The 14445-nt window shown below is 38.1% G+C and overlaps 1 protein-coding gene across 4 annotated transcripts in view; it reads right to left on the reverse strand.

Annotated features, from left to right (window-relative positions):
* LOC118193976 (neprilysin-2-like) overlaps positions 1–14445 on the reverse strand; it is a 92960-nt gene that overhangs the window by 8000 nt on the left and 70515 nt on the right. For all 4 annotated transcript variants that reach the window (XM_085812628.1, XM_085812630.1, XM_085812629.1 and 1 more), the window contains 2 exons: positions 13600–13667; positions 3855–3982 (listed from right to left, as the gene is read on the reverse strand). In XM_085812628.1, the coding sequence (XP_085668754.1) occupies positions 3855–3982; positions 13600–13667 (196 nt within the window). The remainder of the gene's footprint in view (positions 1–3854; positions 3983–13599; positions 13668–14445) is intronic.

Here is a 14445-nt window from a genome sequence, read left to right on the forward strand (position 1 = left end):
TTAATTCCATAATGAATTAAGCGTAGTTTAATTCGCAATAATAAAAGAAGATATTACTTTGTTTTTGGGAAGCTTAGTTTCTCTAGATTGGCAACAAATTCACTATTCTGATAAGTTTCAAAAGTAAACAAACATGGACAGCATACTAATCAGAAATTAGGCTTAGCCGCAATTAAAAAAACTTTTAAATCGTAGATAATTCCACAATTATTGCATGTAGGTTAAGGCATAAAAACCGTAACCGGAAGATAAGAACAACATAATTGAATCATTTTTAATGCAAAAAGTGCACAATTTACAAATATGTAAGAATAAAGTAACTGAGATTACTGAGCCGAGTAACAGAATGGATATAAATATACACATATTTATATACTTTTGGTACGGCCGATTGCAACCAAAATACGAGGTGCACATCTGCATGTTATAGCAGTCCTATATACAAAATTTCAACGTTCTGAGGTTACTCGTTTTTGAGTTATACGAGATACTTACTTACGTACGTACGCATAGACGCCACGAAAAATTCTCTTCAGAATTTATTTTAAATCAGTTTTATAATTTTTTGGCGGGGAGAAGAGTCCTTACGTACAGATGTCACGCAAAAAGATCCTTAAATTGCATTCGATAGGGATTAAAATGGGTATTTTCGTTGAAATATGATGGCTGAAACCTTTCGCGATAACAATACTTCCTTTTTACTTCGTACAAGGAAGTAAAAATGGGTTCACACAAGTTATGTATATTGTTAGATATTTGTAGCAGAGGCTGCAGAATTTCCAACGAATGTTTAATCCATGTGAGAAAATTAAAGTATATTTTCTCACATGCTGTCTAATTCAGTGTTGAGCAACTTTGGTTCCCTATCTAGCGGCTCGTTAAAGCTGACCCTCGAGAGCTCTTCGACATGGACTTAGGATTCGTGCAATTACAGAAGAGATATTAGCTATTGTTTAAAATCATTTTTTTTCTATCGACAAGACTTAACAATTTTATTTCAGTATTATTAACTGATATCTGACTAATCGATATCAGTTAACTGATATCTGACGAATCTGACTAATCGTAATTCAGAATCTAAACCTTCTAAACCCAGTGAGTCATCCATATGTCATCGTATATTCTAAACCCATATGCCATCCGCCTAATCTGCTGTGATGATAATTCATGAGCTCTAATTTCTGTGCCGCCCAAGTTAATTTAGAGAGATGTGATACTTTGACGTTGAAGCTAATCGTTTTCCTTGGTGAGACAACCATCTTCTTTTCCACGGGAATTCTCGCAAATATTTTATGCGAACACCTGGCAAGAACTAAACTTGAAACATTCGCCATAAAGTAACAAATACTATCGCTAGACAGAAGAGACTATTTTGTTATAAGAATAGATTTTAGAACTGTTTTTCAGGCCTTGCGTACCAAGTCAGACTAAGCTGTATGTGGTTGCTTATTTTACCTGAAGATCTAACGACCTGAGCACAAGAGTCCACACGCTCTATGTTAACAGTCGTTCATAGGAAATGCTTATTTCGTGGTAATTCTACGAGTTTTATTAAAAGTGTTCAGAAAAAATAATAAAACTTTTTGATATTACGATTTTTGTTATTATGACAATACATAATGAATACTTATCGCATAGCCTGTGGAGATCGGGAAATGTTTTGAAAATATTTACTCCTAGAGATGGATTAAGTTGCATTTGTGAAGAAAAGATGGAAAAAGGCATAATAAAGAGACATTAACAATTGTTAATTAAGTTGGTCTGATTTATGTGATTTTGGCAAAGCACTGGATGGCTGTCTGCCTAAGGAAAGGGATGTATTCGTGGAGGACGTTCTAAGGGAAACTGTCTCATGTACGAGTTACATATGGAGAAACCACGAAAACATCCATGAACCCAACCCGTTTGCAGGATTCGAACCTCCGACTGAACTGCCAGTGTTCATCGGGACCCAGCAGCGGCCGAGCGGTAAACACATTGAACACTGGTAGTGCAGCCCGAGGTTCGAATCCCGCGAAAGAGCTGGTTGCATGGGCGTTTTCGTGTTTTTCTCCATGTGTTACGTGTATACCAACCAGTTTCTCTTAGAATGTTCGCCACAAAGGCATCCCTTCCCTTAGGCAGATAGCCCTCGAGACTTTGCCGTAATCACATAAACGAAACTACATTCCTGATATGCAAAAGATATTATTATACATTGCAACATTTCTGATATGATAGTCATCTAGCGGTGCATCAAGCACTTTGCGCCAAGTGAATATCTGAGCAAATTTCTGCAATACAGTGAATGAACAAAACTTATTTGTTATGACTTCGAAGTATCGTTTAGAATAATCTGTGAAGTGGCAAAACGTCTGTCGTTCGAAAGCAAGTCAGCCAATCATGGAAGAAGTGTCCAAATATTTAAAGACAGTCTCTATAGAAACAATTTCAGAATAGCGGAACTGCTATATTGTGGCCTGGACAAGATAGTACACGAACAGCAATTGCTTCTGAAGAACGATATCTGGCAGTAACTGCTCGTCGTAACATCAAGTATGTTGCTTGGAAGTTAAATTTCCACTGAATCTATTGTATTTTGGCAAACTATATACAAAGGATTCAAGGAAAAAAGGCCATTATACCAGAATATCAAGGGTATGTGGTCCACTGTCTTCATAACAAAAGAAAGATCGCAAAAGAGAGATTAATTGGTAAATAGCATTAGAACTGATTTGAATACCAATGGTAACATGTTCTCTTTATTGAGGAATCGAGGGTTTATTTAACAGCTGATTTTAAATGTGTTACATCTGGAAGGTTCCTTCTAACAACATGGAACTTCACCATTTCGACAGTGCAGATATGAATGCCATGGGGAGCGGAAATGATCGGTGGACGTAGCCCTTACACGTTTTCAAGCGGAAGCGTGTAAGCGGATCTGTGGTCGTCCAGAGATATAGGAATGAGGTCTTACGACCTTATTGAAGTCTTTGCAGAGCTGTCTATGGATCAAACTTTATTTATGGAGAATAATGCTCGTTCACATTGAACAAACCTTCTTGACTAATTTCTTCAAAGAGAAGGAATTGAATGAATAACCTAGTCGCATTTTTCTCTTAGAGATGTAAATGTCTTGAAGATCGCATTGCTGGAGGACAAGAACTTTATTCCCAAGCTGGGGTTATTGATGTTATTGCTAGCACGATAACACGTTGTGATATATGCGTACAAGTCAGGAGAAATCAAGTATCATATTAATTACATAAGCCTTAAATATTTTCTGAGTCATCGTTATTTTTCTCCTTGAAGCATATTATCATCCTAGGAATAAAATAATAAAAATGATAATATGCAGCAGATTAATGGTAGTATAGTTATATCTAGGAAATTCATACGCAGCGCTCTTAAATTTTTTCCTTTGCATTTATGTATTATGATTTTATGCATCGTTCGACAGAAATTCATAAAATTATAATTCACAGTTTCTGAGAAATCTATGATTTCATGCATGTAAATGTAATTTTGGATATGAGTTTAGTACATTAAATACAAAACGTTTCATGCTTTTTACATGCAGAATTCGCAAACCTGCACATGCACACATTTCGATGGATGAATTCGGTCTTCTTTTATATCACAACTAATTTTTTCATTATAAGCTTAAAATTATCTACTATTTTAACGTACCTCCAATAAAGATTTTCTGTCTTATAACTGAAACCTTTTATACGCGTTACTTGCTTTATGATAGTTTCTTGAATGTGTGCAGAGAGATATAACGCAATTTAAACGATTATAATCACATAATTTTTAAAGTACTTCGAGTAAAGAGATATTATGATACAGAAAGACACAGAACTAGTATATCTCACCTGCATTCCATTTTCAACGATGTAATTATCATATTGATCTACAATGCACTGCGTCTTATTTTTGTAAACTGCATTTGCACTTTTGCCGAACCAGTGCTTTCGAATACCATTTTTATTAAAACTCTGACCTGTAATGTTATCGATGGTATTAAAAGTGGTGCATAATTCGATAGAATAATATTTTACATTTTATTGATTAATTATCCTGAGCACAGGTTCCAGTCCTGAGCCAGATCATTAAATTTTCATAATAATGCAATACTTATTATAGTTATATAAAATAATAACGAATGAATATAATAATTAAATTTATTTTAAATTGTATTTCTAAAAGGATGTGGTTCTTTCCTTTAAAGTGTAAAAATAGATAACTCCTATAAAATAGAAGTCACGGACTTCTATTTTATAGGAGTAAATAAAATTAAACGTATTAAGCTGATTTTTAAAACCCACTCCAATCTAAAATAAATAAAATTTTGAATTAATTTACGCTCAATTTGGAGCGCTTGATTTTTTTTATTTTCTGCATATTGCCTCCAGCATACTGCAGAAAAATAAAAAGTACTCTTAAATACCTTAAAATAATAAGAATGAAGGAAAAAAAAAGAATGAGTTAGGTATGCATGCACGAAATAATTTTCGCTCCCTTTATTTGTTTGTATGGGATCTAGCTTGTCAGGAGACGTATGTCTCTTCACTTGCTTCGAGAACATACTGTATCCTGAATAAGAACTGAAAACTTACTAAAGTTCTGTTCCAGGTTGTGTGGAATAGACGACACAAGCAGGAAGTGTATACTAAACCCTTTATTCTCTATTACTTTACACGTACTCCCATACTTCGGGATACAGAGACCAACCACTTGCGGTCTGAACGTAAAAATATAAAACTACTAACTAAAACTCTAACTAAAAGCTAACTTTGAATTAGTATACAAATGCCTGGCACTAAGACCCGGCCTTTATTTAAAAGGGTCCGTATGTAGTACGCCGAGCTGCTGAAACTACAATACTTTTACAAATATCAAGAGGGCTAAATCTCTGGCCTTAAAGGCAACCAGCAACCGAGTGAAAAATCGTAAAACTGCAGTGGCAAGCGGCTTGCTTCATAAAAACTCCTTCTGTCTCTCTCTTGGCAAAAAGCCACAACATAAATACTTGGGCGTTAGCAAGACAATTTGGATAAACAAGTTAAAGCATTTAATTCTGGCCGGAAGTAGAAAATAAGAAGCGATTGTACAGTTTTAAAATAAAATAAACGTTAGTAAAACTTAGGATCCTTACAAGCTGAAAAGGGATTTCTCAATATGGCTTCCATAACGCTTTAGGAAAAAAGAATAAATAAACTTTTTCTGAAACATTATGCGCACACACACTGGAGTCAAAAATTAAGATTACAACACAAAATATATATTCTCTCGAAAATCAATTGGTTTATAGAAATGAAATTTTGTAAACAGATGCCAAGTATTATGAGATAGCCATATGAGTAATATATGCAGTAGAAAAATAAGCAAAAAATAGATATTCTGCAATATTCAAAAGAGAGTAAAATTTAGATAAAACGTGCCATCTCATATTTTTAAAGTGCTCCGACTGACAAATATTGTCTCTACTCTTTACAGTTTTATTAGCTTAACAATGAGAAAATGAGGTTCTTGATCAAACCAACAAACCAACAAAACCACTCTTCCGAATGCGGCGATTTTAATGGCTAGCATCTTGAAAGGGTGTTGACATCATAAGTGGCTTTTCTTAGAGGATCTCATATATTCTTAGCAGAACAGCCTCTCGTTATCATTCGTAAAATGTCCAACCATTCTCCGGGAAAGCTTCACATAAGGTTTAAGAACCACATCGAGATAAATCTGTGCATAGACAGTACCCCCCGCATAGCTTACTTCATTCCTTCCCAAACAAAGATCCAGTTTTTCCCAAAGTGACCAATTTTCTTTATGTTTCAGGACAACAGTGAACCTCAAGCTTTCTTCAGATGAAGAATCGTTGAGAAACACTGTGTGTACTGTATCTCGACCCATGACTAAAAAGGGCATGCCTGAAATCTGAGTGGGTACCAGAATGACATACTTGGCTCAACAGCCATGCTCTCGTTTGCGATGTATTGCAACTATTCTAGTTGCCAATCGTAAAGACCTGCTCTTATAGGAGTCTGTATATTATTTTCAAGGAATTACATTTCTAAACACAGCAACAACGTCCTGAAAGCTTCATCTCTCTACAGCATCGTGCATTGAATGTCATGTATTCATTCCCTCTAGGTATCATGGTTCTTGCATGAGCTTCTCTAGGCCTTCTGGTGATGGTGCGTGTAGTTTAGAATTGGTGGTAAACTTGATAACCACGCTTCGAGCTGCTTCTAATTATCGAGCGATTTTCGCTTGTATCTGTCCAACTCCAACCGTACATATGGCTCTTTATCTTAGTCCATAAAATTATGTTTGCCAGAACTCCTTTTAACAAAAATACGACATTTTTGCCATTCTGCATACATGACACTCAATTTTTATAGACAAATTACACGTATTCGTAAACTAGATGCCTGTATTACATTTACTGTTCTGAAGAACACAAGGATGTTCTGAAGAATACGAGGAATATATGACATATTTTAAACCACTAATCATAGCTATTTTTGAATTATTATAAAACTGCGTTTGTAACTTTAATTTTGGACACAAGTGCATATCAGATATTATGTACAAATGCTGCATGCTGTCCCATCAAGAAGGCGTTATCTCTTGGAAATACATAAGTCTGACAATCATTTCATGTATCTGCCCTCAGGGGGCTCACTTTTGTGAGTACGGGTGTGGCAATCCCGAGGTACCCTAGCCCTTCAGGGGATCATCTTCTTGGTGAGACGGGTGTCACGATCCTAGAGCCCCAGTGATCTATCCTCTTTTCCGTCTCCTCTCCTCTTGGCTGGTACTTTTTCCCTTCCCTTCTCCCTCGTGGTTTCTCTCTACGGAGTTTGGGGCTCGTCACGAGAGACTGGAACAGACCTTGTCTCTAGTTCTCGAGTGGCGAGAAAACTGCCCACGTGTTTGCCGTGCGTGGAGACCCGTGTCGCTGGAAAGGAGGGTCCTGGTAGTTGAGGGGCGAGGTACTGTCCCCAATACACTACTTTGGCCTCTGCTTCAGCTAAACGGGAGGCACCTTAGTTGTCCTCACGGGTGTCAATCGGCTGGTCACTAGTCCTTGTGTCAGTGGCTTGGGGTCAAGCTCTCGGGAGTACCTGCTTTCGGGAAAGCCGACTGTGGGGCTTCAGTTTGCGTATAGGTCCGGCTAGCCCTAACACAGGAATCTGTGTTCCCTTGTTGGGCTCCGTGGTGGGCGGGGCCGTCGGACCCGAATCTTTTCTATTTTCAATATGGCAAATACACATATTTTTTTATTAAAAAACTTTGAAGTCGCTCCAGTCTCTCAACCTAGTTCTGAAACATCTACTACTAAACCAATCATTCAACCTAGTTCTGAAACATCTGCTACTAAACCAGTCACTCAACCTAGTTCTGAAACATCTACTAATAAATCAATCATTCAACCTAGTTCTGAAACGTCTCCTACTAAACCAGTCACTCAACCTGTCGCTCAACATAGTTCTGAAAATTCTGCAAAAAAATTACGGACAGATGCAAATAAAAAATATCATAACAATAGTCCCCGTTTCCTAGTCATCTCTAGTCCTTCTGGCGAAATGCATAAGATGTCTCCTTTCGTAATAAACAAATACATCCAGTCTTGTATTGGTGAGCCGAGAAACATAAAGCGTCTCCGCTCCGGAGACTTGCTTATTGATACAAACTCAGCCACCCAGTCTGCTTCTTTACTTCAGATTACTCAACTTGGGCAAGCCAATGTCACTGTAACACCCCATAAGTCACTGAATTATTGTCGTGGTGTAATCTCAGAATTCGACCTTCTGTATGTTTCTGAAGAAGAGATCGCTTCTGAGTTATCCGAACAAAATGTCTGCGGTGTAAGGCGGATCAAGATGCGTAAGGAAGGTAAGTTGATAGACACGAAACACGTGATCCTTACCTTCAACACGCCTGATCTGCCTAAGAATATTAAGGCCGGATATCTAAATATTCCTGTAAGACCTTATATTCCAAACCCTATGCGATGTTTCCAATGCCAGCGTTTCATCCATTCTAAGACGTCTTGTCGTGGCAGCCTCACATGCGCCCGATGCTCACAGATTGGCCACGATTCCGATAATTGTACCGCTGCGCCTTTGTGTATAAATTGCAAGGGTGACCACCCAGCATTTTCTCGCTTGTGCCCAAAATGGAAATCGGAAAAAGAAATCCAGACTACAAAAGTTACTAGGAACATCTCTTACGCCGAAGCCAGAAGACTAGTCTAGAGCACACAGCTTCGACCAAATTCATCATACGCCAATGCTGTTAAATCATATGGTACAGTTGCCACCCAAACATCAATAGGCACACAGACCCTACCAAATAAAACCCAACCGTCTACATCCATCAAGAAAAAAGAAAATGCAACTCATATAGTACAAAAGAAAGAAACAATTATTCAAAGTAAGCCGAAAACTGCCACACAAAAAATATCAAATAAAAATAGAAGTCGCAGCAATAGCTCTCTTGATGACATGATTTCTGAATCTGTGGATTCAGACTTTATGGAAGTGGAAGAGGGTCTGGAATTTCCCAGGCATCTACTTCCACGAAAAACAAAAGAACAGCACAGGAAAAACAAAAACCATTCATAATGGCCACCCTCGTGTCATGGAACTGTCGCGGTTTCCACCGAAATTTGCTTGACATCAAATCTATAATAAATGTGTACCATCCTGTGTGCTTAGCAATACAGGAAACAAATCTGAAACCAGAACACCATGCAAAACTTCGGAGGTTTTCTTTCGTCAGGAAGGATAACCTTGCAGGTGAGCGTGCCAGTGGAGGAGTAGGTCTCCTCTCCTCACTGGATTATCCCTCAAATGTACTTGCTTTGACGACAACCCTCCAAGTTGTCGCTACTCAAGTAAATTTTGATATTGTTGTTTCATTTGTTTCTTTGTATTTGCCTCCAAATGAGCACATTTATCAGCAAGATTTAAATAATCTAATAGAGCAGCTGCCTGAGCCTTTTATCATAATAGGAGATTTTAACGGCCATAGTCCACTCTGGGGAAGTAAAGATACAAATTGCCGAGGAAGACAAATTGAGCAGATGATCGAAGATCACAGCCTTTGTCTCCTAAATAATGGGCAAGATACGTACTTCCATGAGGCTTCAAGGACATTCCACGCTCTCGATCTTGCTATCTGTTCACCATCTCTGTTGCCATTTTGCACTTTTAGTGTCGGAAATGACCTGTACAACAGCGATCATTATCCTATTTTTGTGTCTCTTGCACGAAGAGGAGCAAACCCCGTGTCGAGAGTCCCTCGTTTTATCCTGGACAGGGCAGACTGGGAACTCTTCTCTTCCTCCGCAGAGCTCACAGAGCAAATGGTAGAAGATGTGCATATCGATGACGCTGTGGAAGCTGTTACTAATACTATTATTCAGGCAGCTATGCTTTCGATTCCTAAAACATCAGGAAAAACACTAAAATATTCGAAACCGTGGTGGAATCGCGACTGTCATGAAGCACTGAAAAAACAGAAAAAAGCATGAAGTATTTTTCGTAGATATCCTACTCTGCGAAACCTCATAGCCTTTAAAAGAGCCAAAGCAAATGCACGGAAAGTAAGAAGGCAGAGCCAGAGGGATTCCTGGATTTCATATGTGTCCTCAATAACATCTTCTACGCCTAGTAAGCGGGTTTGGGAAAGAGTTCGAAAAGCATGTGGAATGTATAAAGACCACTCACTTTCCTTTCTGGAAAAAGATGGCCGAGGGATTAGCTCCATAGAAGAAATTGCAAATACAATTGGTGAGACATTTGCTGCCGTTTCTTCCAGCCGAAATTACTCACCTGCATTTCTTTCTATCAAGCAACGCTCTGAGAAAAATCCCATCGCTTTCAACTCTTCCAACTTTGAGCCGTACAATAGCGACTTTACTATGGTTGAATTAAGGAGAGCTTTATTGCAGACACATAGGTCTTGTCCGGGTCTGGATGGCGTGTATTATGAAATGCTAAAGCATCTGTCCTATAAGTCACTGAGTGCCCTTCTCACACTTTACAATAGAGTGTGGAAGGAGCGTACATTTCCCAGTGCATGGAGGAGAGCTGTTGTCATTCCTATTGCGAAGCCAGGGAAAGACCCGAGGAATCCCTCGAACTATCGGCCAATTGCCCTTACCAGCTGTGTTTGCAAACTGTTTGAAAAGATGGTAAACAGCCGCCTAGTCTACTTCTTGGAAAAGAATAATATTATATCGCCTTATCAGAGCGGTTTTCGAAAGGGGAGAACGACCGTAGACAATATGCTTCTATTAGAGACATCTATTCGAAAAGCCTTTGTCAGAAGAAGTCACCTTGTCTCAATATTCTTCGACATTGAGAAAGCTTATGATAAGGCATGGAGATACGGTATACTCCGGGATCTTCACGAGAGTGGCTTGCGCGGCAACCTACCAATTTTCATACAGAATTTCTTGAACGCTAGAACTTTTCAAGTAAGGATTGGCTCTGTTTTTTCGGATGTTTTTCAACAGGAAGAGGGTGTGCCTCAAGGCTGTGTGCTTAGTGTAACGCTGTTCAGCCTAAAAATAAATTCTATATTAAAACAACTTCCTCATACCATCTTGGGATTACTATATGTAGTATATGTAGATGATTTACAGATTAGCTGTCGAGGAGCAGACATGAGATACATACAGAGGCAATTGCAGATGGCTCTGAATAAGATCCAAGAATGGTCAGACAAACAGGGATTTACTTTTTCGAAACAGAAAACTGTGTGCGTGCACTTTTGTAGGAAGCGAGGTCTCCATCCTGAACCTGAGTTATATCTAAATGGTACAATTATTCCAGTTGCGCCCGAAGTAAAATTTTTAGGAGTGACGTTCGACCAAAAATTGACTTTCCTTTCTCATGTTTTAAACCTGAGAAAGAAGTGTCTAAAAACACTAAATATTTTAAAAGTGTTGGCGAACACCTCTTGGGGTGCAGAGCGTTGCTCCATGCTTCGCATTTACAGAACGCAGATCCGCTCTAGACTGGACTATGGCTCAGCTGTTTATGGATCCGCTCGCTCATCTGTTTTGTTAAAACTGGATCCTGTTCACCATCAGGGTTTGCGGATTTGTTCAGGAGCTTTCAGGACTTCTCCTGTACACAGCCTGTATGTTGACTCTAACGAACCATCACCATATCTGAGGCGTGAGCAATTGTCCCTTTTACAATATTTTAATATCATATCCCAACCTGAACATCCCAATAAGCTGTGCTTACTTGATAATGAGTGTAACACTTTATTTGAAACACGTCCATCCTGCGTTCCTACCTTTCCTTTAAGACTTCGCCCTATCATTGAGAAACTTTCCCTCTCTGATATGCGCCCCCAAGCAGTACAGAACTTTGAAATCCCACCTTGGGAAAATTCACGGATTCAGCTTTTTGATGTTTTCAAACATCACGTGAAGGCAAGCACTAACGAGATCGTTTATAGACAACTCTTTGCTGAGCACAGGCACAAATATAGCAGTTATTATCCGATATACACAGATGGATCAAAGACAAATGATCATGTTGGGATGGCTTTTGTATTTGAAAATTACATAGAGGGCAGATGCCTGCACCATGCTTTCTCAGTCCTAACATCTGAACTGACTGCTATATATTATGGTCTTTTGTACATCTCAAAGCTCTGCCACAAAAAGTTCATAGTTTACACAGACTCGTATAGTGCTCTTAAATCCTTGGAAGCTTTTCCCAACACTCAGAATCCTGTGGTAGTGGATGTTCTCAAAATTCATATAAATTTAACGATTCGAGGTTATAAAGTCCTGTACTGCTGGGTTCCTGGACATGCTGGAATAAAAGGAAATGAGCTTGCAGATATCGCAGCCAAATCTGCTGTTGAACTGTCTAGTCGCCTTATCCCTTTTAGAGATATCTGCAATGTCATCAAGGGAAAGGTCCGAAAAAAATGGCAGCAATTTTGGGATGTTCAGCATCACAACAAGTTGAGAAACGTAAAGCCTAGAATTGAGCATTGGGATATTGTTGGAAATCGTTAGGAGGACGTTCTTTTGACTCGCCTCAGAATTGGTCACACTCGAGTCACACATAACTATCTTCTCAAAGCTGAAAATGAGCCTGTTTGTTTTAATTGTAATGTTTGTTTATCTGTTCGTCATATTTTAATTGAGTGTCCATGTTTTAATAGTCTTCGCCAGAAATATTTTAATAGCTGTGACTTACCTCTCGACCGTTTAATCGGAAGAGAGGTGAATTGTAATTTATTTTATTATTTAAAAGAGATTGGCTTTTATTACCAAATGTAATTTGTTTTGAAGACTGTGTCTTGAATTTTAATATGTGCTTTTTAACTTGTGTTTATATGACTTCATCCTCTGGATTTGGTACATTTATCTACTTGTTTTTATTGATTGAATTTTAATGTCATCAATTGTAATCATCCCATCTTGTGTTTGGCGCGTCATAACCATCTCTGGTTTTTGCGCCATAATCACTCACTCACTCACTCACTCACCCCATTTCATGTATCTGTTGCTGATCTTGAAGCGAAAAACCTTGAAAAAATGAAGATGTAATTTTCCAACTACTATCACCAATGTTTAGGACTAAAGTTCATTTATTTATTTGTTGAATATTCTATTCAATCTATTACATTAACCTGAATTTCAAAACATTAGGAAATACGAGTAGTCACGGGAGCTCACGTGATTATTTCGACCATTGTTATCAGTTAGGTTTGAAGAATCAATCCTTCTGATAAATTCGAGAAGCCAGACGAGGATTATCAAATCAAGAGGTTTGTTTTATCCCCCCTCCAACTGATAAACAGAAGAATCATAAAATCTTTGCTTATTCAAAAGTTGAAGAAATATTTAGCGTTCTTCGGACGAAGACTTTTGCTGGTTTAAAAATCTATTACTGTAACTTGCAGTAAAGTAAATCTCAACATGTAGAATTCTTAAGCAAAATTCATTAATATTATTGTTGAATGTTATAAACAAGCAGGCAGAAACATAAACATTATTTTTTGCAAATGTTTCGTAGGTGAACTGTTTAAAAGGATAGAGATAAGTTCATTTCCCTGTATAACAAAGGCAATAAGTAGCTAATTAATTGCTTACATACATCTCATATGAAGTTAATACGTGAATATCGTTAGTAAATATTACTTTAGTTAGAGAATATTGTTTGTAAATAGATCTTAATCTGCTCGTTCATAATAATGCTTATATGTCTTCGTGTTTCCTGCTAATCCAGCGTTTGACAAGCAAATAGTTTATATCATGATTTCCAAATTATTATTACTTATGACACAGCAAAAAAAAAAAAAAAACTCTTTAACTTATAGCCTTAAGATACCCCAAATTTACAAAGCTTCTGTTTTTCAATTCCTTTTTGTGCCATCTAAACATAATGACAAGTTTTGTTTCACCCAGACATGTTGACATTTAATGATCCATTTCGTTACATGAATACGATGTTTTAAATGTTTTAATCGGGGCAATTTTGCCTCTTATTTAATGCTTAGGAGAAAGTTACATACGCTTATATTTTCTTATTTACATTTTCTGTGAAACGTTCAATGAAAAAATTGCATTACCTTTACGATTCAATGCATGAGCAATTTGATAACCAATAAAGTAACCAATGGATCCAAAATTCAGATAGCTGTAATAAATACAAGAATCAATGCCAAACACTTCCAACTTAAACTGGTGAAATAAATTAACAGAATTTGCGCATTTTATCGAATTGCATGAAAATAACTGAACTGAAAGAAAAACCAATAATTCAGGATAAAAATGCAAATCTTGTACGGCAAATACGTAAGCGTACTCGTGTGTGTAGGCGGAGCCAGCAGAAAAACAGCCTTTACGAGCGCGTGGGGGATAAGACGAATTGCTTTCTCTAGCAAACCTCGATGAATTTCTTGGTGTTATCTTGCAGCAATCGGTTAAATTCACATCCGAACAATAAAAATGAGAAACCACCAACGTTTAGATGATGGAATTAAGTGGCGAATTGTGGGGAGGCTAGAGAAATGCCAATCGCAAGTCCAGATATGCAGAGAGTTTAATTTAACGCCCAGCGTCGTGTGTAACTATGGAAACAGTTACAGGATACTAGATCCATCGAGAAAAAGCCTGGGCAAGGTCTTCCAAGAGCCAGGACAGCCTCGGGACCTGTATGCAGCCAAAGGAAACCCGTGTCACAAGGGTGACTGTTTCCAAAAGACTGAATAAGAGAGGATTGTTTGCCGGAAGACTGGCTGTTTGCGTCTCGCTCCGTCTACGGACAAGAGACTCTGATTAGCATGGTGCAGTCAGCATAGTGATTGGAGTACGGAGTAATGGGCGACCGTTCTATTCACCAATAAGTCGCATTTTAGCTTAAACACCAATTCTCGCCGAACTTTCATATGGAGAAAACCAGGGACCCGCTACCT

This window comes from Stegodyphus dumicola, chromosome 3 (assembly GCF_044657685.1).
Source record: "Stegodyphus dumicola isolate Sdum_Otavi_A_Nest chromosome 3, ASM4465768v1".
NCBI lineage: Eukaryota > Metazoa > Arthropoda > Arachnida > Araneae > Eresidae > Stegodyphus > Stegodyphus dumicola.